Here is a 27,788-nt window from a genome sequence, read left to right as displayed (position 1 = left end):
ACTTGCATTAGTAAACTTACCATTGTCATGCTCAGGCACTTGCCGGTTGTAGGATGATAGCTTGGATGATGATAAGAGTGATATATGAAATAAATGGTGTCACAGCAGCTACTGTAATTTTATCAAAGCAAGTAAAACAGCATTTGTCTCAGTATAGGGTTAAACTAGGCAGCATTTCTCCAGACATTAGATTGGCAGATCAAATAATTTGCTTGGAAGATGGCCAAAGATATTTGAGAGAGATGAAGCGGCAATATCACAATTTATATACCATGGCCTTCTGACCTTGGTCAATCTACAACACTGCCTTTCTGTTACCAGTTTTAGGCAAATCCTGGCCCTGGCTGCTGCGCTGTCTCCATCACTCAGGAGCACTTCGCTAGGTCTCTGTCACTTCTGGGCTGTCACTAAGCCTCTGTCACTAGGCCTCTGTCACTTCTGGGCTGTCACTAGGCCTCTGTCACTTCTGGGCTGTCACTATGCCTCGGTCACTAGGCCTCTGTCACTTCTGTGCTGTCTCTAGGCCTCTGTCACTTCTGGGCTGTCACTATGCCTCGGTCAATATGCCTCTGTCACTTCTGGGCTGTCTCTAGGCCTCTGTCACTTCTGGGATGTCTTCCGGCTATCAGGCGCCTTGACGCTTTGCCTTGCATATACGGAATCACAGTCAGGGACGTCCGCTTGAAGAGGGGCTTCGGTCTTTCCCTCTCCTACAGCTCTCACCCACTCTGAGATCTGTCTCACATCGTCTCCTCAGCCTTACACAGCTCTCCGCCAGCTCCTCACTTCAGCCCTGTATTACACCAACCTTCTGCTCTCCACTCACAACTGAATCTCTGATTATCTCCTCGCACTAGTGGACTAAAACTTAACAGCTCCCTCCAACTGCCCCCTCTGAACTAACTGTCTCTTCCTTTCATGTCCTCCCACGCGGGCACTGCGCTGCTTAGCAAAGCACGAACCAATTGTGGCCTACCTCCCAACTGTCACCCCACTAGCCAATCATATTGTTCAATTCTCCAGACAGACTGGCCAATTAGAGCTCAGACTGCCGGCACCCGATTGGAAATTGTTGGTTGCCGGTCAGATTAAATTTAGCTCTGTTGCAGGGCATATTAACCTGGAGTTAATGCTTGCATCCCATTGCTGAGTTACAAAGGTACATAAAATTAGTGCTTTTATAGGACCCTTCTGGGCCACTACACCATATGCTCCATAAACCATCTGCATGGCTCATAACTGTATCTAAGACCCCAGTTTGCATATTATTCCATCATATAGTGCAGTTTGAATCTTAAAAATTTCTATTTTGATATGACTCTTGTGTGTAATTAAATGCAAAGCATTCAAGTGTGCGGCTATGGGTGGAAAAATGGATTGATCACACAATGTACCATAAGTATCCCTCTTTAACAGTTCAGAGTTGGGATTCATGCTCCTACACTGAGGGACAAATATATATGGCATGGCAGTTGCAAATTTTTCAGATGTCACAGTACCCAGGTACAGAGGCGTAACTTGAAGCTCCTGGGCCCCAATACAAAACATGTAACAAGGCCCCCAACTATAATGCTTTATACATACCGTAGTACTGGGCTCCCTATATGGATAAGAGAGGCCTTATGGGCCCCTATAGTTACGTCAGTGCCCAGGTATTGATGCCAGCTAAAGTGCCCCCATGACAGAACCAACCAGACAGCTGTATATCAATGGCTGCCACAGTTCTTCCATAAGGGCGCCCACCCACTGGCGATTTTTTTTTCTTTGCGTTTTGCGTTTTTTCTGCAGAGCAATTAGAATTGAATGTACTCCTGTCCACTGGCGTTTTGCGTTGCGTTGCGTTTTTTAACATAGGAACTGTCAGTTGCATATGTGTCCTTATTTTTCTCCTAATGCACCCATGAAAGTCAATGGAAATTAATGGAAAAGCCGCGAAAACGCGGCAAAAAACGCCGCGAAAAACGCGGGAAAAACGCAGCGAAAACGCTGCGTTTTTCACGCACGAAAATCGCAAACGCCAGTGGGTGGGCGCCCTTAGAGTGGTATGCAGTATCCCAAAAGTAGTTGCACCCGTAATGTCCTTATAATAGTCATAGCCGCAGTGCCTCCATAACAGTGGAAAATATCCACAGTGCTGGCTGCAATGCAATCCTAGGAAACCAGACAACAGATACCTCAAAGAAGCCATCCACATGCTACCATGCATTTATAGGGGTAGCATTAGGAGTAAAACAAATGTACTTATGCAGTGGTCTCTGATTTGTAGCTCCTGTTCTTATTATATAGATGAAAGATATATTTTATACTGTGTTATTATTTTATAGTTTACCCTATTAGGCCGGGCTCACACAAGTGTTATTTTATTGCGTATTACGTGCTCGAAGTACGCGCACATAATACATGGTGAATGGAGTCAATAAAAATTCATTCGTTTTCATTGATCCATTCACACTTGCGTTAATTGATTGCATACAATACGCACATAAAAAAGAACGCAGCATTTCTATTTTACCGTATATTACCTGCGATAGAGACGTCTTGTGTATTTGAAAATGTTGTACATACTCAATTGCATTGCAGCATTTTTAGGCAATGTTGCTAAGGGATACTAAAAGGAAAGTTAAAAAAAAAAGAAGAAACCTGGAAGCCGATGCAAGATGGCGTGCGTGAGATACTCTGTCATGGGCAGGCATACGTGATCAATATTGCGGTGATACGCAGTTCTACACGCCGGTAAAATGCTGCGTCTTTTAGGTAGCGTTTTACCATACGATCATGGGAGCCCGGTTTTAGAACGCTGTAATGGCAGATATTCCTATCGTAGAAGTACTAGAAATATATTGAAGACATTAAACTTCCAGATCCACTTGTTACTGGTGATACATGGCAGACGACTAATTTCCCCTGGTCATTCCCAGGATGGAATAGTTGTTTTTAAGAACCCTTGACGGATGTAAAGACCGATGTATAAAAGCTCCTGTTCAGAGAGAGTTGCTAGGTAACATGGAGCTCCTCCATGCAATCCCCTGCTGAGATAGCCTTTAGATATGCAGCAAAACATTTGTCATGCCATATTCTGTTATGCGGCTGCACGAATAAGCTGTATACTCTACAAGGCAGCACAAGCTCCAAGACAAGGAGAAAGGAAGGAGCACACTTTAGAAGATAAAATCAGCACAGACGGCTGGTTTTAATACCAAATCTGTGCGCACTGATTGCAGAGGAAACTGATTGGTAAAATTAGACCTTTATTTATGGAACAGTGTTTATCTCAACTCATGAAGGCTAGACACATGGCAGAGAAGACACTGCAATCTTCTTATAGCACTGGCTATATATAACACAGAAGAGAACTATCATATTTATCTAATATCTCTCTGTCTATGTATCTATCTATCTATCTAATGTATATCTATTTATCTATCTGTCTCATCTATCTATCTATCTCATATTTATTTCTCTATCTATCTCATATCTATGTATCTGTCTATCTCATCTATCTATCTATCTATCTATCTATCTATCTATCTATCTATCTATCTATCTATCTGTCTATCTATCTCATATCTATCTGTCTGTCTATCTATCTCATATCTATGTATCTGTCTATCTCATATCTATCTATCTATCTATCTCATATCTATCTATCTATCTATCTATCTATCTATCTATCTATCTATCTATCTATCACAAATCTATCACAAATCTATCTCATATCTATCTATCTATCTATCTATCTATCTATCTATCTATCTATCTGTCTATCATCTATCTATCTATCTATCTTTCTATCTCATATCTATGTATCTGTCTATCTCATATCTATCTATCTGTCTATCATCTATCTATCTACCTCCTATCTATCTCATATCTATGTATCTATTAGAGATGAGCGAACATACTCATTTAGGACAATTACTTGATCGAGCATCGCTTTTTTTGAGTAACTGCTACTCAGGCGAAAAGATTCGGGGGGCACCAGGGGGCGGGGTGGAGCCGGGGGAACAGGGGGGAGCTCTCTCTCTTCCCCCGACTCACCCCCGCAACCCTCAGCTCACCCCCGGCGCCCCCCAAATCTTTTCACCTGATTAGGCAGTTACTCGAAAAAAACGATGCTCGATCGAGTAATTGCTCTAAACGAGCACTTTCGCTCATCTCCAGTATCTATCTATCTATCTATCTCATCTATCTATTTATCTATCTCATATCTATAATCTATCTATCTCATATCTATATATCTGTCTATCTTCTATCTATCTATCTCATATCTATGTATCTGTCTATCTCATATCTATCTATCTATCTATCTATCTATTTATCTATCTTTGAATCTATCTCATATCTATCTATTTCATATCTATCTATCTATCTATCTATCTATCTATCTATCTATCTATCTATCTATCTATCTATCTCATATCCATTCATCAATCCATCCATTCTATATGACAGAGTAAGCTTCATAATTAAAATGCACAGGACATTCACCTTCTTCTCCTTATCAATAATCAGGCATTACAATATCTGTATGATGCTAATAAATGATGCATAGTTGAGTCTACCATAAAACATCAATACAGTGCCTTAATATGAATAATGTATGGTTCAAAATGAAGTATCCACTGAAAGATGAAAGTAATATTTTTTAGTTTTGTTTGTAGTTGTACTCTGATGTTCTCTATACTATAAAGGTCAGAAGGGAGGATTAATAGAATATGAATAGAAAATGTGAGAATCTCATAAATCATGTGCTCAAAATACAATAAATAATCTGGCAAAATATTCTGTATTGAACCAAACTACTACAATGCAAAATGAATGTGTGATGTTCTTTGCCCTCCAGGTCTTTGCACGTGACACTGATTCAATGACAAATACCCCTGGGAAGCCTTTTACTTGCTGGTCAATATGTAGATTTTTTATTATAATACAATACTAAAAATAATGTTAAAATGTTAATTTATACACTGTGTTAATGACATGATCACAGCTTACACAACAAATGGTATCCGGCAGTGATGGGTTCTCGCACATTATGTACATCGCTCTATTAATATCTGTGGTATCACATGTTAGCGAGGGCTTACTGATTGTGTGATGTGAAAAGATTACCCATAGAGTAGGTCACACAGTAATTAATGGCAATGCAAAATTAATTACTAAATTGACACCAGGATGGGAATGAAAATAATGCTTGGAAAAGACTTGGCAGCTTCTGACAGCCAATCCATGAATCCAATCACATTATATCCTTCCATCTGACTGATTCATTTGAAACCATAGCTTGTGAAATCTTCTGACTGCTTGTAATCCTCGGTGTAAAGCATTCCATATAAATGTAAGGACTTTTCTGCAGCTATTTTGTGGCCAGACGTAGTGTTCTCGTAGGCACGGACATCTATAAGCGAGCTATGGGAAAACAATGATCTCTTGGTTGGTTCTCCTTACATATAGTTATGTCATCATCCTCCCTGTTCAACGTGGTACGAAATGAGTGAGAACACAGTTTCAAAGCAGAAAAACGAGGAAACATATAGACAGGTAGTGGGGTACAATACGTTTTGATCCTACGGCAGTAATTGCAAAACAAGTAAAAGATGTTCCAGCCCAGCAATTATATGTAAGTTTCCAAAATCAACAGTTTTTCCTGTCTGGGTTTACCTATATCCTGTAATCCGCCCAAAAGCTCAATATATGGAGAACCTCAACTACATCTACTTAATACACATATAGCAAATCACTAATATAATCATTAATAATGTTAATTCTATTAGGATACCTGATTCCCAAACATAGAATCCGAAAAGCCTCTCGATTTGCCCCAGTCACCTTCTCGTGCAGGTTTAATAACTGTTTTGAAAATTGAAATCAAACGAAAAGTAGTTAAAGGGGTTCTGACACAAATAATTTTTTTATGCTTTAGCAGCCATTGTTCCCTGGTGTGCCTAATGGACCCAGGGAACCCATGGTTTAATGGCTGCTAAAGCATAAAAATCTTATACTTACCTGTTCTTCTGTTGTTGTTGACATCGGGGGGGTCATCTCCCGGCAGGCAGTCTTCTTCCTCTACGAGCCGCGCTGCTCCGGGATCGCGCGCATGCGCAGTGGAGAGGTGCCCTCTGACAGGAGTCAGGACGGGTCGCGTCTCCACTGCGCATGCGCAGAATCTCGGAGTTCAGCAGGACGGACGGGCCGCCCACAGCAAGCACTGCTTGTGACGTGCTTGCTGTGGGCGATCCGTCCGTTCACCTTGGAAATGCCTGACGGACGGACCAGAGCAGGAAGCGGTCTTTTTGACCGCTCTTGCTCTGCTTTAAAGGCACAGAAGAAGATGCCGGCTGGAGGGGACATGCCTGGCGATCGGGCCAGGCCAGGCAAGGTGAGTACAATTTTTTTTTTTTGATGTCAGAACCCCTTTAATGTTTAAATTATGCTTGGAAGTCTTATTTTTAATTTTCCAACCATGCATTCAATATATGATGCGCAAAACTGCATGTTACAATTGATAAGGCTTTTGATTTAAGTATTTTCTTATTATCAGCCAAGCAAAATGTTTTTTTTTTGGTTTTGGCTTATACTTGCTCACCACATCTATACTTATTCTCCACCACGTCTAAGAAAAATTCTGTGATACCCAATCCTGCCAGATATGTGCGTTTTGAATTCACTGGGGAACAGTATGTTGTCTAGAGTTCTACCCCTTTTTGCCACACATTTTACTCCATTTAGTTCTTATTTGCCTTAGAATGTCATCTTGGGACTTTTCTTAATCTTATCAAAATTATCACTAAAGACAGTTGAATTGTATGAGTTATACTTTTCGCCAATTGTTACCCTAACCTGAAAGTAGCCTTTCCTGTGTAACCTGCTGCGTGGGAGACTCTTTTTAGCATCGACTGTTTGTATCGGGTTTTCTTTCAATAAGCTTTCAATGTCTGCACAAGCTGCCTTGTAATTACTCTTATCTGTACATGGTCTGTAATAACCCTTATCATATTAGAGGTCCTCCATGACATGATTCTTAAAGCGGCTTGATGCAGAAAATATGTAATACTCAATTCACCATGCCATAAGTAAGTTGACAAGGACAGGGGAGAATTTAGACCCCAAAGGGTAACCTCTCATTTGTAGATAGTAAGCCTCATTAAAACTGAAAAAAAAAATGTACTTCAGGAGATAATCAATCCTCACGACTTCCTGTAGACTTCTAGAATATCATCTTCTAAAAATTCTGAAGATGATGAGATGGCTACATATCCCAACTAATGAGGTATGCATGAATGAAGTGCCACAACATCACACCGTAGCCAGACATCATTGTTTCTCCACTTGAATTTAAAAGGTAATTTTAGAACCTCTTTGCTGCCCGTAATGTATCCAGGTACTTGTTGGACAAGTGGCTGTAATAAATTGTCCACCCAGGCACTGAGTCTCTCATTGAAATATCTAATGTCAGTAATTATGGGATACAAGGAAGAAGCTAATTTTTTCGTAGCCTATAAAATGCCAGCATTATAGAATATTCAGATATGAAAGACTGAATTTCTTCATTAAATACACACATATCTACACCTTATTTCAACAAACCTTCAAGTTTTACTTTAAATGCCAACATAGGGTCACTGATGGTATTACTTGTCTTAATTGGCGGGAAATAAAATCGGATGAATCCAAACTGATTTTTGATGAAAATTGTGGGAAAATTTAATTTTTCATAAAGCCTGCTGCAGAGATCAGCGTGCAGTCAATCAGCAGCCAGGACATCTTGCTGATGTCACCAAATGTGGCCTCCATCTTGCATATGAGCAGCAGTTTCATTGGATGCCTGCATCACAACTTAGCCATATTTAACTTGACTGCTGGTTACACTGTGCCTATTTTACAGTTAAGCACAGTACAGAGAAGCGGCATCACATTTATATACATGTATAACATGTGGTCTGTTGTTAATAGGTACATATATGCTATAGAGGATATATTTCTGCTGGTGTGAAAACTTGTATACCAGCACAGACCTTAAACATGGTTCTATTGGAAGGAGCAGAGAAAGAAGCTGCATCACATTTATATGCCTATACGAAACATCCTCCGTACATTGGTAGAGGGTATATTTCTGCAGTAGTCAATGTATATCAGCACAGCAGACAGACAAACTATGCTTTGATATTGGGAATATTGCAGTTCTCTGTTTGTGGCCTCAGACATCATTCAAAGTCGCCAGTCCGGCCACTATGAATTATTTGCAGACCTTACACAGCTAGCAATGGGGGAATTCAATTCTACTGCCCAAACAGGAACACTACACAAAAATACAAGCTGTACTGTGTGGCTGCCTGTTCTGACCTATTGTGCCTCTCAGGGATTGCGGCTTATTTAGTTGGCTGCATTTTTTTGTTAATATAAAACAAAAAGAAAACCAAACAGCAAATACACACAGTGTGTGTCAATGGCATCAGAAGTTGTTCAAAGTCGCCAGTCCAGCTACTATTAATTATTTCCAGGCCTCACAAGGCTTGCAGTGCTTTTTTGCAAACTTCAAATTTAGCTGATAAGCTACATAAAACTACACTAAAAGTAAAAAAATAAAGAAATTAAAAAAAAACTTGAAGAAACCAATGGCTAAGTAACATCTCCATAGTGGTGGTGGAGGTGGAAGAGGAACAATATGGGAAGGGAAGTTAAAGGCCAGGTAAAAATATACAGCTAATTAATACATTTGAGAACTTCGCTATTAGAAGTAAAAAGAAAGAACAAAGACAAAAATTCAGAAGGAAAGTAGAGGAGCAAGAGACACCGATCACAAACTAAAATGTTCTTACACAAATGCACAGAGCATGGGAAACAAGCAAGGAGAATTGGAGCTCCTAGTACAGGAAGAGAAATATGATGTCCTAGGCATCACAGAATCTTGGTGGAATGATATACATGATTGGAATACAAGGCTTGAAGGGTACAACTTATTTATAAAAAAAACAGACCTAAAAAAAGGGGAGGAGGCATGGCGTTGTTTGTTAGGAAAACATTCATATCCACAGAGATTCAAGCTTCAGAACATGGTAGTTCTGTAGAAACTGTTTGGGTAAGAATACAAGGAGAGAACAACAGAAAGGACACTGTTGTAGGCATTTACTATAGGCCACCTGGACAAGCAGAAGATATTGATGAACTCTCTCTACATCAGATGGCCAACCTCTCCAAAAAGCATGACATAGTGATTATGGGAGATTTTAACTATCCAGACATCTACCCCATATTTCAGCATGTTTCAGATCAGCAGCCAGCCCTCCATCCCTTGGCTATGAGAACGAAAAAAAAATACCCCCCTAACCACCCATAAGCACGGAGCCTGAACATAAGCTAGTCATACTAGTGGACACAAATGCCTCCAACACAACTTACCCCAGCTATTCTACTTGGATGGCGGGACAAGCTGGAGGACATTCTTAGGCTAGTCTCTCACAAATGGATTTGATTGTGAATTCTGCGATCGCCGTCCGCGCGGAAGATGCATGGAAAAATGCAGCGATTGAAAAGCACGTATTTTCGTATATTCCTTCATGTTCATGAGGACAAATTGCGTATTCTGCAAGATGAAGAAACATAATAGCTTGCTCTATTTTAGCGATGATTTCATACGAATGACCTCCAATGAAGTCAATGGATGCATGTGTCACGCAGTCCATATGCAATAAAAATTGCATTTGAGTGGTGAATGTGCTATGATTGACCCCTACACCACTGTACACTATTTTGACCAATTTTAGGGAGAAGCACAGTGTTCCTCAGATGTGTGGCTGTATTCCCATGCAATTTTAGGGGCTTTGTCTGCATTGGCGACCATCTGGAGGGCAAATTAGTGAACTCGATTTTTACTGTCATTGACATTAATGGAAGTTGTAATCAGCCAAATACTATTCCACTAATTGCTGATCACTAGTCACTAGACAATTTTTAGTATGTATGTATGCCATCAAAAATATATCCAAGATGACCGCTCTGCTCTTAATAGATTATAACACATATTCACTGAAAAAGCCAAAAATACCTGAAAGTCTGCGAAGCAGACACGGTCGCCATAGGCACGATCGCCATAAGGCAGGCACAATCGCCACCGGCACAATCGCCGTAGGGCAGGCGCAATGGCCTTAAGCCCTGAAAATATGTAGTCAGCCAGACAATAATGTGTGGAGGAGCAGCTTGTTCCTGGCAGGCTAATATGCAGTCACCCACTCAACCCAGCCCAGTTTGGGGAGGAGCGACTGCATATACTAATAGCCTGCACATGTGAACGATACCAAAGATGTCAGCCATAGATGGGTGGTGACCCACCATACAGGATATCAACCCTGGCTGATATGACAGCGGGTTGCCCTGTATCTCCAAGGTGGGCCACACTGGCTGACATCTTGGGCTCCCCCACCAACTAGCAAACTACATACAAAGATACTAATGCATACTAATAAAATGCGGGTGTTAGTACTGCATTTTGGCCAAAACGCATAGGCTGACGGACCGCGTCGAGGTCACACCGCTTCCGTCAGTACCTACGCTAACTCACAATAAATTACATAAAATCACAGAGGTGAGGAAAAAGAAAAAAACACATATTCACTGAAAAAGCCAAAAATACCTGAAAGTCTGCGAAGCAGACACGGTCGCCATAGGCACGATCGCCATAAGGCAGGCACAATCGCCACCGGCACAATCGCCGTAGGGCAGGCGCAATGGCCTTAAGCCCTGAAAATATGTAGTCAGCCAGACAATAATGCCCTACGGCGATTGTGCCTTCGCAGACTTTCAGGTATTTTTGGCTTTTTCAGTGAATATGTGTTTTTTTCTTGCTTTTAATAGATTACTTTTAATTCCTCCAAAAGTCACATTAAAATTGGAAAAACTCTCCGAGAAATGTAATTTTTCGTTGTAAATTTTGAATTTCTGCATCATAGAAGTATATTTGATGCAGAACTCAGATGCCTTAAGTGCATTTTTAACCTCTTAGTGACATAACTAATTTTAACCTTAAGGCCTTAGTCACACGGGCGTTTTTTGCCGCGATTTGCGGATCACATGACGGATGCGCATCCGCAAATCGCGTGACCGGGGCCGAAAAATCGCCCGAAAAAACTGCTCCTAGCCGCGTTTCAATAGAAACGGGCCGGAGCTGTCCAGCGCATTGAATTCAATGGAGCCGGCAATACAGACGGCTCCATTGAAAGCAATGCGCTGCGGGCGATCTCATGATGAATTTTCGGGAAGGGCTTAAATATATAAGCCCTTCCCTGCAATTCATCTAGAAATGTGTAAAAAAAATATATATATATATATATACTCACCTTGTCCCGGCAGACGGAGTTCAGTGCAGCCGGTGGCAGTTCTCTGAACTGCTCTCTGTAGTATTCAGCAGCCGGGGATCTAAAATCCCCGCCTGCTGAATGAGCTGCCTCTGATTGGTCACAGCCTGACCAATCAGAGGCAGCTCTCACTCACACCCATTCATGAATTCATGAATGGGTGTGAGTGAGAGCTGCCTCTGATTGGTCAGAGCGGGGATTTTAAATCCCCGGCTGCTGAATACTACAGAGAGCAGTTCAGAGAACTGCCGCCGGCCGCGGCTGAACTCCGTCTGCCGGGACAAGGTGAGTATATATATTTTTTTATTTTTACACATTTCTGGATGAATTGCAGGGAAGGGCTTATATAAGTAATGCTTTTTATTCTTTGCTCCACTGTATTACCGGCGTATAAGGTGACAGTTGGGGGGTCGTCTTATACGCCCGGTCGCCTTATACGCCGGTATATATTTTTAGTGTAACACATTTCTGGATGAATTGCAGGAAAGGGGTTATATATTTAACCCCTTTCCGACCATTCATCCTGCGATCGCGGGCAGCCCATTGCATTCAGTGGAACCTGCTGTATTGCCGCTCCATTGAATTCAATGGGCAAACATCGTTCTTCTCTGCTACAGCTGTTACAGCTGTGGCAGAGGAGAACGATCTTTATGCTGACAGTGGGGGGCACTCTTGCCGCTATTGTGGCTTAATAGTGGGACCTGTGAACTTGAGATGCAGCCCACCATGTAGCCCCTCGCCTGCCCTATCCGTCACTGTGTCATTCCCATCACTTTCTTGAATTGCCCAGATTTTCACACATGAAAACCTTAGCGAGCATCGGCGAAATACAAAAATGTTCGGGTCGCCCATTGACTTCAATGGGGTTCGTTATTCGAAACGAACACCCGGACATCGCGGGAAGTTCGTTCCGGATAACGAACACCCGAACATTTTGGTGTTCACTCATCTCTATTAATTAGCTGTAGCTCCAGTTGTATCATGGCTCCTATTATGTTTTGCTGTCAGTTTAAAGCTAAGACTTTTGGCTTGAAAACAGCATTTTTGTATCCCTTAAAGCAGGGGTCCCCAACTCCAGTCCTCAGGGACCACCAACAGGTCATGTTTTCAGGATATCCTATGGTAAGAACACCTGTGGCAATGTCTGAGGCACTGACAATAATTACATCACCTGTGTAACACTGAGGAAATCCTGAAAACACAACCTGTTGGTGGTCCCTGAGGACTGGAGTTGGGGAACATTGCCTTAAAGAACCAAAGCTACAGCCATTTAAAGTGAAGTGGGGAATACTGATAGCATAGCTGCTATTTTTAGTCAGCGAGTAGCGGAGAGAAGGAGGGGGAAGAGAGATCGGTGGCATCAGGGAAGATTTATGATTCTACTGTATATCTTCCTGTCCCAGGGAAGGAGAACATGAATTGTTCTTCATGTTTTCTCCCTCCTATCAATGAAAGAGTATATTTGCTCTCTGATTGTCACATATGTTTTTTTTTTCCCAGAAAAAGATCACAATAAGACTTGCTTATCTAATCACACTGTTACACAATTTAACCCCGAAGATGTTGCAGTCATGGCTGACCATGGCATCTACATGTTTACACAGAAAAAAAATTTTAAAACATTTTTCCCCTTAGACAACGCTTTAAATATTGAAAGAATGAAAAAAACAAAAGAAAGCCTATACATAATTGCTATTGCTACATCCATAACAACCCGTACTATAAAAAATTACATTATTTATAAAGCATGTAAGATGCCATTAAAAAAATAAAATGGCAAATCCAAAATAGATGTTTATGATCATCTCGCTTCCCCTAAACAGGAATTCAAATAATGTAAAAATCGTACGTGCCTCACAATTTTGTACAAAAGAAATAATTGCACAATAAATAGGTGCACAATTAATCCAGTGTCTTATTTTTTGATTGAATATAATATTTATACCACACTGTGAGTGTCATAAAAAGTAATTGCAAAAAACAATGGTGAAAATGCATTTTTCCATTGCCCCAAGCAAAAGAAATGATAAAAGTTATTCAATATGTTATACGAGTATATACGCAAAATTGGTCCCTATAAAAACTAGAACTCATCCCACAAAATGCAAAGTGTCATACAGCTACATTGGCAAAAAGTAAATTGATGACCACTGGTACACAAAAAGAAAACAATTTAGTGACTCTTAGGCCTTAGTCAGACAGGCGTTTTTTCGTGCGATTTGCGCATGCGCATGCATCCGGCGATTTTATAAAACCATTGCTTTGCAATGGTATCGGACACATGAGCGCTTTTTATGCGCTCGTCCGATAAATTATAGAACAGAAATCGCAGATCGCACCTACCCCATTGAGAGCATATACTAGACAAATCATTCTCGTCTGCCACAGCTGTAACAGCTGTGGCAGAGAAGAACGATGTTTGCCCATTGAATTCAATGGAGCCGGCTGGCTGCCGGCGATCGCGGGATGAATTTTCGGAAAGGGGTTAAATATATAACCCCTTTCCTGCAATTCATCCAGAAATGTGTTACACTAAAAATATATACCGGCGTATAAGGCGACCGGGCGTATAAGACGACCCCCCAACTGTCACCTTATACGCCGGTAATACAGTGGAGCAAAGAATAAAAAGCATTACTTACGTTTTTAGATGATCTGCGGCGCTCCTGCAGGCTGTCACTCCCTCCTAATCCACGGCAGACAAGCTTTCTCTATGAAAGGCTTTAAATCCCTGCCTCCAGAAAGACACGTGCCTTCAGCCAATCACAGCCAATGACAATGATGTCATTGAATGGCTGTGATTGGCTGTGTTTCTGGAGGCGGGGATTTCAAGCCTTTCGTGGAGAAAGGAATACTTTGCCGTGGATTAGGAGGGAGCGACAGCCTGCAGGAGCGCCGCAGATCATCTAAAAACGTAAGTAATGATTTTTATTCTTTGCTCCACTGTATTACCGGCGTATAAGGTGACAGTTGGGGGGTCGTCTTATACGCCCGGTCGCCTTATACGCCGGTATATATTTTTAGTGTAACACATTTCTGGATGAATTGCAGGAAAGGGGTTATATATTTAACCCCTTTCCGACCATTCATCCTGCGATCGCCGGCAGCCCATTGCATTCAGTGGAACATGCTGTATTGCTGCTCCATTGAATTCAATGGGCAAACATCGTTCTTCTCTGCTACAGCTGTTACAGCTGTGCCAGAGAAGAAGGATTTGTCTTCTATATGTTCTCAATGGGGTCAGCGCTGCTGCCGCTGGCCCCATTGAGCGCATATAGAATGCATCCATAGCGAACCGCGGGAGGGGCAGACTTTTATATCAGGCGGACACCTTATCTCCCCAGCCACTCACAGCAGGGGGGTGGTATAGGGCTTAAACGTTGCAGGGGGAAGTTGTAATGCCTTCCCTGTCTTTATATTGGCCAAAAAAAAGCGCTAACGTCTCAGGGAAGAAAGTTAAAGTAACCCGGACACCGCATGGTGTTCGTTACGGATAACGAACATACCGAACACCCTAATATTCGCACGAATATCAAGCTCGGACGAACACGTTCGCTCATCTCTACTAATTAACGTAGAACAAGTTCTGTTTATCCAAAATAATGTCCTTTCCTGCAGAAGGAACAGAGCTCATCCAAAACTGTTGAGCGGTTAATAATAAGATGTTGTTTCCTGGCAGTGGTTTTGTGACATGAAATTACATTTTACTAAAATTACTTTGATGCGGAATAGCAAGATCAGTGTTGGAGGTGAGGTCGCTCAGGATTTAGGATCTGCTTAATTAAATATAGGAATTCATCCAGGGCCGAAACCCTGAACTGAAGTGGATAGAGAAATGGATTTAGTGCCCTCAAAAACACTCTTTCAATTTTATCATTTCCAGAGAATCCCCTTCACATTGTAAATCCTGTAAGGGATCAAGAGACATTTGTTACCCAAAAGTTAAATTTATAAATTAATTAGCAATAGAAACACTATTATCACATGTATTCTCAACTTCATGGGTTTTGAAAAAAATGTGTAGTTTTTTGTGGCAAATGCCATAGCCAATTTGGAGATCCAATACTGTCTGAAATCAATCAAAATTAACAGTAGGATTGACAAAACCTCAACTTTATTTATAGATAATATTATATCTTATGAATAAGAAGTTCCCAGTGGAAGTGCTGGGGTTGTTCGAATTTTCTTATTTTTTAGATGCTACTTACAAATATTTGGAAACAGTCACAAGGTCTATGTTACATCTGTCTTTCGCTTATCATTCTTTGTTTAGTTTCTGCAGGCATAAAAAGATCTCTGCCCCGCTCTGCCCCTATTCACTGAATGACTATATCGCTCCTGTGTGATAGCATAGGAGCAATAATCATTAGGTTGACTTCGGGCCCTTAAGCGCCTGACAATCATACCATATAAAAGGACTCATTGAGGACCCCTTCACACGAGCGTATGCGTTTTTATATTTACTCATATGTGCTGTTAATACGCATGAATGGACGATTTTCCATGATCAAGTCCTGAGCTTAATTAGGGTTTTCTTGTCCATTCACACCACTGGGTGCAATGTATTAGCGAAAAAATACGCCGCAGCCCGAAAATCCCTCGCTCGGCATAAATCCTTGGAATGACTTCAAATGCCTAAATAGAGGCAACTGTAAGCTTTCCCCTGCATTGGACGCTGCTAAACTGCCTCCCCCTCCCATTTTTTCCAGGTACCATAGGAGTCTATGGGAGCTGCCGGCATAGAACCAGAACTATCTTTTCTGGCCGCATGTAAAAGCGCCCACCAGAATCGGCAGCGTATGTTCTATTTTTCCACGCTGGGCAATTGTTCGTGCCGTAAAATCGCCCATGTGAACCAATGCATTGGAATCCAATGCCTCAGAATGTCGTGTGTTTTAGGGCTCCTGAAAATGCGGCTACACAGCTGCATAAAAATGCTCATGTGAATAAAGCCTGAGGCAAAGATTTACTAATGACTTGATCTTACACCAAGCAAGTCATTAGTAAAGTAGTGCATTGGTGTAAGATGAGACAAATTTATTAAGAGGCACATGACTCTTAATAAATTTGCACATCTTTGGTGAGTTCCTGTACAAGAAAGGCAAAACTATGCCAACTACTATGCCAACTACAAGGTGGTGTAGATTTGAGATATAATTTACGACAATTTCTGCTGTAAATTATAGTAAATCTGCGGGGCTACAGGAGCACAGATCTTTGTGCGAATATGTTGTGCACCCAAATTTGCCACTTTATTCCGGCAGACCTCTGATGCAAGTATGTAAATAAATTCCTCTCTAAGAATAATCTTGCAGCACTTCTGTCATATGCTTTCCTGAAGACAAAATTTCATGTTAGCACATTCCAGAATAGCACAGCTATTTTATATAAATGGGACATACCATCCGCACACATTTTTGTTTTTTTCACCTGCTGCTGAGACGTTGATATCTCTATCCCAAGGTGCGGTTTAAATAAACTGCGTTATGTTGTTTGCTGGGGAAATAGATAAAGTGATATTTCCAGTAGTAATATTATGGTATATAACTAGCACATATTATAACAGTCTGATCTGCGAGGGTCTGACCTCTGGTATTGGCTTTTTTACTGCATAGCAGCGCACCGGTAACATGATATCAAGGGAACATTACTTGAGAGGATGGGTCTACATTGTAGTTACCTGACAAGCAGGTAGGCAGAGTATTGCTGTTCAGGAGAGAACCTGTGATGGAGCAGTAGTGCCTAACGCTCATTGACGATTGACTTTTCATTCTGAGGATTGTTGGGGATCTCAATATTGAAACCCCCCAATGATCAGTAAGTGATGGCATATCATGGCGCACCCCACTCCTATTTAATGACTTGTCTTTTTATATAAATCTTCCTAAAATGTAATGCTATCCATGAAAGCTAGTTTAGAAAACTATGCAATCAGACCATCAGCTTCAGTTGTAGGGGCAGAGATATTTTTAACAACGTAAAGGACCATTCTGGCAAAAACATATTTTTCGATGACTGTCCTCCGTCCTACTCTGGGGGTCTCCTCTGAGTATTCCAGCCACTTCCATGCTATGCAGCCTCCTTATCAGACACCATCTTGATGGTGAGATTTTTTACTTTCACTTTCCCATGATACAGCAGTCCAGCATTAGTTAAGGCTATACCATTTTTGTCTGCGAGGGGGCAGTTTAATTATCATTAACTTCTATATTGACCTAAATTAGTTACAGACCATAAGTATGCAGTCAGGAGAATGAGCTGTGATCTCCTCTATTATAACTGTGTGACAGGAGCTGTGTGATCATCATCAGAAACTGTTCTTTATCTGCCTCTAGCCAGTTTCCATGGTAGGTCTATGTAACAACATCACACAGAATGAGAAATTGACTAGAAAATTAATCCATAACCCCCAGATAAACCTGAGGTGGTCAGAATTGAGATCACATGACCATCTGAGGAAAAAGAGGCAGGGAGATTCAGACAGAAAGGAATAACTTAGTAAGGTAACATTAGCTCACTTATTTATATGGTTGAGATAGGTACCTAAAAATGAATTAAAAAATCACTAGTTACCCTTTAAGGCCTTAGTCAGATGGGCGTTTTTTTGCGCGATTTGCGCATGCGTCCGGCGATTTTTTAAAACCATTGCTTTGCAATGGTATCGGACACATGAGCGCTTTTTATGCGCTCGTCCGATAAATTATAGAACAGAAATCGCAGATCGCACCTATCTGCGATCTGCGATTCCTGTTCTCTTCACTATATGCGCTCAATGGGGCCAGCGGCAGCAGCGCCGACCCCATTAAGAACATATAGAAGACAAATCATTCTTCTCTGCCACAGCTGTAACAGCTGTGGCAGAGAAGAACGATGTTTGCCCATTGAATTCAATGGAGCCGGCAATACAGCCGACTCCATTGAAAGCAATGGGCTGCCGGCGTGCGCGGGTGAATTGTCGGGAAGGGCTTAAATATATAAGCCCTTCCCTGCAATTCATCCAGAAAAGTGTTAAAATAAAAAATATATACATACTCACCTGCTCCCGGCAGCCGGAGTTCCGGGCGGCCGGCCTGCAGTGGGTGTGAAGGGGGTGTGAGTCAGACCTGCCCCCTGATTGGCTCAGCACTGAGCCAATCAGGGGGCGGGTCTGACTCACACCCCCTTCACACCCACTGCAGGCCGGCTGCGCGGAACTCCGGCTGCCGGGAGCAGGTGAGTATGTCTATATTTTTTATTTTAACACTTTTCTGGATGAATTGCAGGGAAGGGCTTATATATTTAAGCCCTTCCCGACAATTCATCCCACACTCGCCCGCAGCGCATTGCTTTCAATGGAGTCGGCTGTATTGCCGGCTCCATTGAATGCAATGCGCTGGACAGCTCCAGCCCGTTTCTAATGAAACGCGGCTAGGAGCAGATTTTCGGGCATCGGTCACGCGATTTGCGGATGCGCATTCGTCATGCGATCCGCAAATCGCGCGAAAAAACGCCCGTCTGACTAAGGCCTAAAAGGAGAAGACCAGTCATCAACATGTTTGATCCAAAAATCATGTTTCATAACTATAGAACTATTAACTATGATATTAACTCCACTCGTAATTCACAATCCACTTTAGATGCATTTTCAATAAAGTTTTGTTATGATAATGCCATGTTGGGCCATTCTAACATATTTTCGTCATTGTTCTTTTTAGATAAGCTCTGGTCACTGCATGTATCATGAATACTATTTGATTTTTCTTATAGTTGAAACAGAACAATTAGAAGAGGCAGAAAGAAGCATTTGGTAAATTTCTCCATACTCAACTTCATCCAAAATGTGGCCTGCTGTAACGCAACTTTTATTGTACATATTCTTCTGCTGGGCAGGTAAGAAATGTTAACACATATTGCATGATCTCTAATGTGGATTTTCTCTTTAAGAAATCCAGCACTTGGAGCATATTAGAGTGACTATGACTGTGTCATGTAAGCAGTAAAATACCGTATATACGCGAGTATAAGCCCAGTTTTTCAGCACATTTTTTATGCTGAAACCCCTTCCCCCTCGGCTTATACTTGAGTGAGGTAAAAAAAAAACAAAAAAGAAAACAATACTCACCTCCCAGTCGGCATCTGTGTCCCCTGCGCTGCAGCAAGCTGCTTGAGAATACTCCTGGCTGTCATTTTCCTGTTCGGCTTTGAATTCTCCCACCATCAGCACTGTGTAAGGAAGTGCTGTGATTGGATTGTGTGCCAGCCAATCACAGCCGGTGCTCAATAAACCAATCACAGCCATTCAGTGATCTCATTCACTGAATGGCTGTGAATGATCGAGCGACGGCTGTGATTGGCTGGCGCTTGATCCAGTCACAGCACTTACACAGCACTGATGGCGGGGGAATTCAAAGCTGAGCAGGGAGATGACAACGGGAAGAATTCTCAAGCAGCTTGCCGCACCGCCGGGGAGACTATCGCACTGGGGACACAGACGCCGGCTGGGAGGCGAGTATTGTGTTTTTTTTTACCTAGTATATATTCGAGTATAGCTAGGCTTATACTCAAGTCAATAAGTTTTACCAGTTTTTTTGTGGTAAAACTTATTGACTCGGCTTATACTCAGGTCGGCTAATATTTGAGTATATACGGTAAGTATCCTAACTTCTATCTCTATTATTTGTGTTGTTCAGTTTAAAGTGAATGTTCAAATGCAACTTTTTGTCATATATTTAAATGGTTCAAAATTCTGTCCAACCTTTTTTTTTTCATGCATGAATAATATACAGTTAGTTCTCTACCGACGGCTGCAAGGAGCCAGAATTTAATCTTTTAACTCTATGAAAGGAATTTATTAAAGAGACTGTTACCTACAATTGGCTATATAAGCTAAGCTTATGGGCTAAAATTAAGTGACCCGCTGAGTCCAGGGATATAAGTTTTATACTTACCTTTCCTCTTGTTCCCCTGGTGTGCGCTGAAACTGCCACTGCAGTGCATTAGAACTGTTGGACTACTTAGTTGTGCCGCTCAATGGGGGGAGGTAAGTATAACATATCTCCAGACTCATCCAGTTACCTACTTTCAACCCATAGGCTTAGCTTATGGGGCAAAAGTAAATGACAGATTGCCGTTGAATGATTTATGCTAGTTTTCTGTTGAACGAAAGTTGCAAACTTTTGGGGTATGCCATATTTGCTCTGATATTTGTGACTTCTAAATTCTGTAAATGGGGTTAGGCAGGAGGGGTGGGGCCTCCCACAGAACAAAAGATGTATTACAGTTTACACCATAAATTGGCTCATAACAGATGCAGATTTCAATTTCTGGTGCACAGGCAGCCAAAGAGGTTTCAAATGTATTAAGAAATGTGTACTTCTTAACATGGTGCATTTTACTTCAATATACCTTACTATACAACTGGAGTGTAAAATGATAGTTTCAGTAAGTTTTCTCCTATCTCTACATAGTTGATACCAGCTTTTTCAGGGATAGGTTGGAAATTAAAGATATTATCTAACTTGGTTACATACAACTTAAGCACCCCACAGTTGTAACAGTGATCATCGTTCCTGCAGTTTTACACAGGAGCGATCATCGCTTCCTAAATAAAGTCAAAGCGTGCTGAAGAGCTCTTCTGGCCACCTGCCTCCATTCAGACTAAACAGGCAGTCAGTCGTAGATGACTGCCTGTTTACACTTGCCAACAGTCACTTGATTTTTAGAAAAGCTGAAAATCAAGTGACTCCGACAAGTCCCGTGTTTGAGAGTACCTTAAGAGGGTACTGTTGTATTATGTCTCCTCCGGAAACTAGGAGTGAAGACATAATTGTGCTGGGTTGACATGCAGGTGACTCCCCCAGCTTGTGATTGGCTGTCCCTGCTGCCCTGCTATCTCTGTGTCTCTGCTCTTATATGCCGTCTGGACCCTGCTGTTGCCACTGTGCAGTTGATTGCCTATCCCCACTGCTCTGCCACCTCTGGCTCTCAGCTCTGCCACCACTGTAGGCTAATCTGCCCGGCTGATGATGATTTTTTTCCCCTGTCACTGGAACGTCCGGTCCCTTCTGCTGTGACTCACCCCCACTTCCGCGTTGTCCATCTGCCATCCTGCAGGTATCAGCAATGTGCAGTGGTCCTCCGTCTCCCTGAGGATCGCACATGTTCTTCGCCCCTCTGTTGCTGTCAGTCAAGACCCCCCGCCACTGTCCTGCACTGACGGTGTATGGCAATTGCCAGCAGCAGCAGGATCGGGACACTGACAAGAGCAGGATATGGACAGCACATGAGATGCAACACCCAGAAATGACAGGGCAGCAGGGACAGCCAATCTACGGGACAGTGACACCAGCAGTGTCTGCATGGCACATTAGAGCCGAGAGCCAGAGGTGGCAGAGCAGCGGGGACAGGCAATCAACGGCACAGTGGCAACAGCAGGGTCTGCACGGCACATGAGAGCAGAGACACGGAGATAGCAGGGCAGCAGGGACAGCCAATCACAAGCTGGGGGCGTCACCTGCATGTCAACCCAGCTCAATTATGTTTCGACCCCTAGCTTCTGGTGGAGACATAATACAACAGTAACCCCTTAAGAGTACCCTAAGAGAACAAGTGCTTTCGAGAGATAACGTTATTTTTACTAACCTAGAAGAGATTTGCTATCTGTACCTGTTTAATATATCTTATTAGAGAATTCTCGGTTAACTGAGGGAAATTTCACATTTTAGATTCCCATGAAGTATTTAGAGCAGACAGCCCAGCACAGCCATCAAGTAACCAAAGTAGAAGGCTCTGCACAACCGTCTATTACATTTACTGACCTTTGCTTTCTCAGTTAACTTCTGGTGGCATTGCAGGAGAACTGACCATGTGCTGCCTGCAGTTTATAGCTAATTGCTTTGGGTCACAACAGCATAACATCTGCTTATTTTCTGGGGACTCTAACAGAAATGTTTTGTCAATATCAGGCAACCCCTTCAAAGGAATTTTCAGGTAAAGCTAAGAAGTTTTCCAAGCTTCTAAAATACAAGTTCAAAATAAATAATCTTGTTATTTGTATAGCGCCAACTTATTCTACAGCGCTTGCTGGTAATTTATTTATTATCCTAAGCTGGGATAGCCTTGATCCAGCTACCTAAACCATGCGGGTATTGAACCTTCATTAACCTTCAGGTCAGGAGTGAGATCTTAAAACTGCATTTCTGCTGCCTTAACACTCAGCGCCACACAATTATCTACCAAATTATGAAAAGTACTTAAATGTGTCCTGAGTGCTCAACAGCTGAAGCCACTGTAACTCAAAAGTAATTATTATTTTCTCATTATCCTGCATAGCTTTGTATAGCACTTTTATTTTGATGCTGTCAGGGCCTGCAGTGTGTAGGATTATAATAAGGACTTGAGTTTCCATGATTCCTAAGGAAGAGAGGGATAGGCAGCACCAGGGAATCCAAGAAATAATCTGGCAGAGATCAAAAGAACTCCATACTTTTATTGCAAAACATCTGACATGTTCGCAGACGACGTTTCGACCACCTATCCCTCTCTTCCTTTGGACTCTACGTTTGTGGATCCTTGGTGTCCGGATCCAGGATTTGGCGTGCACGGCAAGTACTCCTGCACTTGACTTGTGTGTATTGTATGGTGCTGCTGATTTTCTATATTTTGGAGAGTTTCCATGATTCCTGTCCCTTCAATGGCTATAGCCTCAGCAGCAGAGCAGCCGGCATGCCCCTCTGTTACAATCTGTAGGGTACTTCTGTAATTATTCTGTCTCCCCAGCTGTTCCCTTACATACTGAACACTGCACTATCTGCTGTCCAGCATGTACAACATGATTCCTCCTAGGAGAGGAAGGAAAAGGGGAAAGCCAGTGAACAGTGGAGCTAAGAGGCATTTGATGTGTGACATCCTGCACTTCAGGGGCATAAAGAATCACATATTTGGAATATGGGGCATCACACAAGCATGATATAAAACCAGGAGTATGGTTATGCATGGGAGAATGGCACGCATACAGACAGCACATTAGCTAGTGATACATCTTACTGGATGTAAACCATGTGCTCATAATTTTTAGAGACCCGAAAATCCGAAGTACTGTATCAAAGCTAACCCAAGAATTGTGTCCATCCGACTTTTGTAGACTATATTCTTTTACAATGTATGCTTGGGTTACCACCGAAGGAGATCTGCAGAATTCCAATGAAATGCGCCCACGTAAATCTCTAGGGCTGTTTGTAGATGCTGCTTTTACAGTAGCATTTTTATCCATCCTTTTAATGTAACGCAGTGTGAATTTGTATATTTGCCTGCAGTGAAAAAAGACAGCAGTGCTTATAAAGGTCAGTTACAGTTGAAGGCAATTGGAATGTGTTCACGACATAGTGAGCTGTGACAGATGTTACACTTCAAACGGCAATAACCTTCCACACGCGAACATGCAGCCTGTCACTGTACGCTACTTAATTCACTTAACTTATTACATTTGTCACTCCAGCATTGGAATAACCTTGGTATGTTCATTTTTGCTGTTATAGGTTTTATGACAAAATATGTTTTCAAGTTGGGTGAGGTTATGTCACTAGGGATAAACAATTTTTTAATGTTACGTATTATTGCAATTCTGAACTGCATGGTCCACTGGTTGAGAATAACTAAACCCATCAGCAGTTTTAGCATATGCCTTTAAGGGATTCTGTCATTAAAAAAACAAAAATTCTATACTTACCTATTCCTCCCTCATCAGTCTTCTTACCGCATCTTCTCCCAGACGATCTTCTCCTGGCTCTTGCAGTCCCCCGGGTCACCTCACCTCCAGCAGTCCGATTCTTCTTCCGGTGACGAATCATCCATTCTCTGCAGTCTCCTTTCTGCAGGGCAATGTACTCTACGTCACTAGGGACATAACGTTGATAGCCTAGCAGGGAGTGCTGAGCTATTTCCAAGACTGCGCATGTGTGCTCTCTCTCTGCCATAGTATATGAACTCTCGGGGCGAATATGAACTCTCGGGGCAAGACAGCGCGCATGCACAGTCTCAGCAATAGATCGGCATTCCTTCCTAGGCAGTGAACGTTACGTCACTAGTGACATTACCTACACTGACCTGCCGGAAGAAGAATGCAGAAAATGGACGCATCATAACAAGAAGAGGAGGATCCGGACAGTTTGAGATGAGATTACCCTGGGGGACTGGAGAAGCTCAGCGAGGAGAAGATGCTTGAAGAAGGCTGTCTGGGGAGCAATAGGTAAGTATTGATTTTTTTTAAATGACAAAATCCCTTTAAAGTGTGCTTGTTTCTGGTGACTTTTAGAATAGCTAGAATAAGCTATTGTGTGTGTACATGAGATATTGCATTTTTCCCGGCTATTATATGATCTGTATATTGAATTTTTCACAAATTTCTCAGTCTTTAGGTTCCATCTAATTTTGTTATTTTTCCTAGAATTAGTGGGTAGGACTAGGTGCAATGATGTCTCCCATACCATAAGCAGCACACATGGAGAACTGGAGATTCTGCTCCCCTAGCTCTCTTTAACACAGTCTCAAACAGTAGCAGCCTGGAGGTCATTATATAGCTGTACTGAGCAGTGTAGCTGTTAGTGCAGCACTGGGGTGAGATAAAACACATACAGATGTCTCCAGCTCGAATTTGATCAAAGACTTTGATTTCGCATGAAAGGAATTGTATACACTACTGGGTCATGCTACTAAAACACTTCACACATTGTAACTCACAACATAACCACAGGGTGGCCAAACAGACACATATAGCATCAAAATCACAAAAGCCATATATATTTTTGTAAAGCTGGTCATCTTGAGCTGGACAGCTTGAGATATGTTGAATTAAGGACAAATTGGGAGGACACATCTGTACTAGAGGCAGAGCAGTGGCTGCTTTTCTCTGCATCCCTCTCTCATACTCTGCTTCCTCTGGGTCCTCCCAATAGACATGTAAATTGATCTGTCATTGAGCTGATCCATTTTAAGACAGGATTTCCTAGTATTTCAGAATCAATGGTCAGTACAGGAGACAGGGAGAAGGAGAAGACGATTAGAAATATTATATTATATTCTTATACTCTTTATACCATTGATTGATGTAAGATTTGTTGAAACAACAATGCCTACTTAAATATAGAAAATTATTCCTAAAGTGTTTGCAGATGTCTTCAGTGTTACTGCATCAGTGTCTTACTGAGTGGATTCTAAAAAATAAAGAAGATGTTACAGTGTATTACAAAAAGGAAAGAGAATTAAACGCATAAGGCTCTATTTCTACTAGTATTGTGGCTTCTGTTCATAATGGAAGCCACAACGTTCTCCTGGATCCATCCTATGGTGGATAGTACTAGTGCAGAAAACCTCCATTGACCCAATTTTGTAGTGGTTGTGCCTGTTATTGCAGCTCAGAACTGAGCTGCAGAGATCTGTAGTACTAAGCACAGTTGCTACAAAATGTATGGCACTATGCCTGGTAAACAATAAAGGAAATACAGCGCTCACAGTTGAGATATGACCTCTTCAATCAGCTAATTGATGAAGATGTTGGCAGTTAGACTCAGAAAACCACTGTAAACCCTTTCTGCCCCATGATGTACATTCATGTCATGGGAGGGAAGGAGTTCCAACAAAATGCTGTACATCTATGGTATGTAGATGATGCGGGCTCAGAAGCTCACAACATCCACAGCGGGAGACAGCTGTGATTGACAGCCAAGTCCAGCTGCAGTGAGGAGGATTGGATTGAACACCTATTCCCTATGTTAACACCTTAATGTTAATCTCAGCATGTACAGAGTTAACAGATGAAGAGAACTCTCTCTATGATGTCATTGGCCCTCATCCATCTAATCCTGGAGGGATGAGGGGATGGCATGCCAACCGAATGCCAGTTAATGGTCTCTGGGTCTGCTATGGCTCTTAATCTAAATGAATAGAGATAATATTGTGCAGTACAGAAGTACTGCAATGTATTATCTGAACGATCATAAGAATACAGGTTCAAGTCTCTTACATGAACGTGGGAAAATATTTTTAAAAATTGTTAAAAAAAATCCATGTAAAAAAGTAATAAAAAAGAAACCTTCTTTGCAGACTTTTCTCTTTTTTATTAAAATAAGAATGACCTAAGTGGGCGTCACAGCGGAAAAAACACTGCTGGCAGCGTTTATCTGCTCAAAAGGGCTCTGTCACACGGGCGTTTCCCGCTATCCCCTGCTGCGGCTGTGACAGCTGTGGCAGAGGATTTCTTCATCTCCGCGGGGAGTCCCATTGTCACTGGACACTGTGACAGCATTGTCACAGCTGTGGCGGAGGAGCGCGATGTTCTCCCATTGAATTCAATTGAGCCAGCAATACAGCCGGCTCCATTGAAAGCAATAGTGGTAGATTTAAGAGCCCACAGCAAGGGAACAGCTTGGAAGATGGTTATAAAAGTTACATCCCCTTAGGCCTCATGCCTACGGCCGGTTCGGATTCGACCTGCAAAATATTGCAGCGGAATCAGACCCGGCGCCCCCCAGAGACCCTATACCAGTGGTGGCGAACCTATGGCACGCGTGCCAGAGGCGGCACTCAGAGCCTTCCCAGCTGGCACTCACCACCGTCGCCCACTCACCACATTAGTAAGTACCAGCAGGGGTGTCGCAGCTCCCCTACTGGTATTCACTCAGCGGCGCTGAACCCGGCGCACACTGTGATGTCAGTGTGTAGCTGGGATCCTCCTCCCCCCTCCTCTGACGTCTCCTACTTGGTTCCGCGAGAGCAGGGGAGGGGAGGGGAGGAGGTGTCTGGCAGCACGTCACAGTGTGCTCCTGGGATCAGTGGCAGCAACAGCACCAAGCAGTGGAGGTGGGGAGGGGGGAATTTGGGTCTCAGAGGGGGCGCTATTACTACAGGGGCTACTGTGGGATGTCGCTATTACTACTGGGGGCCACTGTGGGATGTCGCCATTACTACTGGGGGCCACTGTGGGATGTCACTATTACTACTGGCTACTGTTGGATGTCACTATTACTACTAGGGACCACTGTGGGGATGTCACTATTACCGCTGGGGCGGCTGTGGGATGTCACTATTACCGCTGGGGCCGCTGTGCGGGGTCACTATAACCACTAAAGCCAATCTGGGGGGTCACTATTATCACTGGGGCTACTCTAGGTTGTCACCCTTACTGCTGGGGCCGCTCTGGGGGGGGGGTGGGGGTGAGTCAATATCACTGCTGGGATATGTTTACACGAGGTGGAAATGCTGCAGAATGTCCTCAGTGGAAATTTCCGTCGCAAATGCCAAAGCATTTCCGCATCCAAAAGAAGTCAAAATCTGCAACCAGTCTATTTTGAAACAGCCGTGTCCTTTTAAGAATGACGGAGGTAAAAATCATACATTGTGATAAGCCCCGCCCCCTGACATGTTGGCACTTTACAATAAATAAGTGGGTTTTGAGTTGCAGTT

The 27,788-nt window shown here is 42.4% G+C and overlaps 1 protein-coding gene across 3 annotated transcripts in view; it reads left to right on the top strand.

The window, feature by feature from the left end:
- CNTN1 (contactin 1) overlaps positions 1-27,788 on the top strand; it is a 193,852-nt gene that overhangs the window by 80,643 nt on the left and 85,421 nt on the right. For all 3 annotated transcript variants that reach the window (XM_066591751.1, XM_066591749.1, XM_066591750.1), the window contains one exon: positions 19,098-19,220. In XM_066591751.1, the coding sequence (XP_066447848.1) occupies positions 19,169-19,220 (52 nt within the window). In that variant the 5' untranslated portion in view covers positions 19,098-19,168. The remainder of the gene's footprint in view (positions 1-19,097; positions 19,221-27,788) is intronic.

The sequence above is a fragment of the Eleutherodactylus coqui genome, chromosome 2 (assembly GCF_035609145.1).
Source record: "Eleutherodactylus coqui strain aEleCoq1 chromosome 2, aEleCoq1.hap1, whole genome shotgun sequence".
Taxonomy (NCBI): Eukaryota; Metazoa; Chordata; class Amphibia; order Anura; family Eleutherodactylidae; genus Eleutherodactylus; species Eleutherodactylus coqui.
Note: the sequence above shows the minus strand (reverse complement) of the source record. Positions and strands in the feature narration are given on the sequence as shown.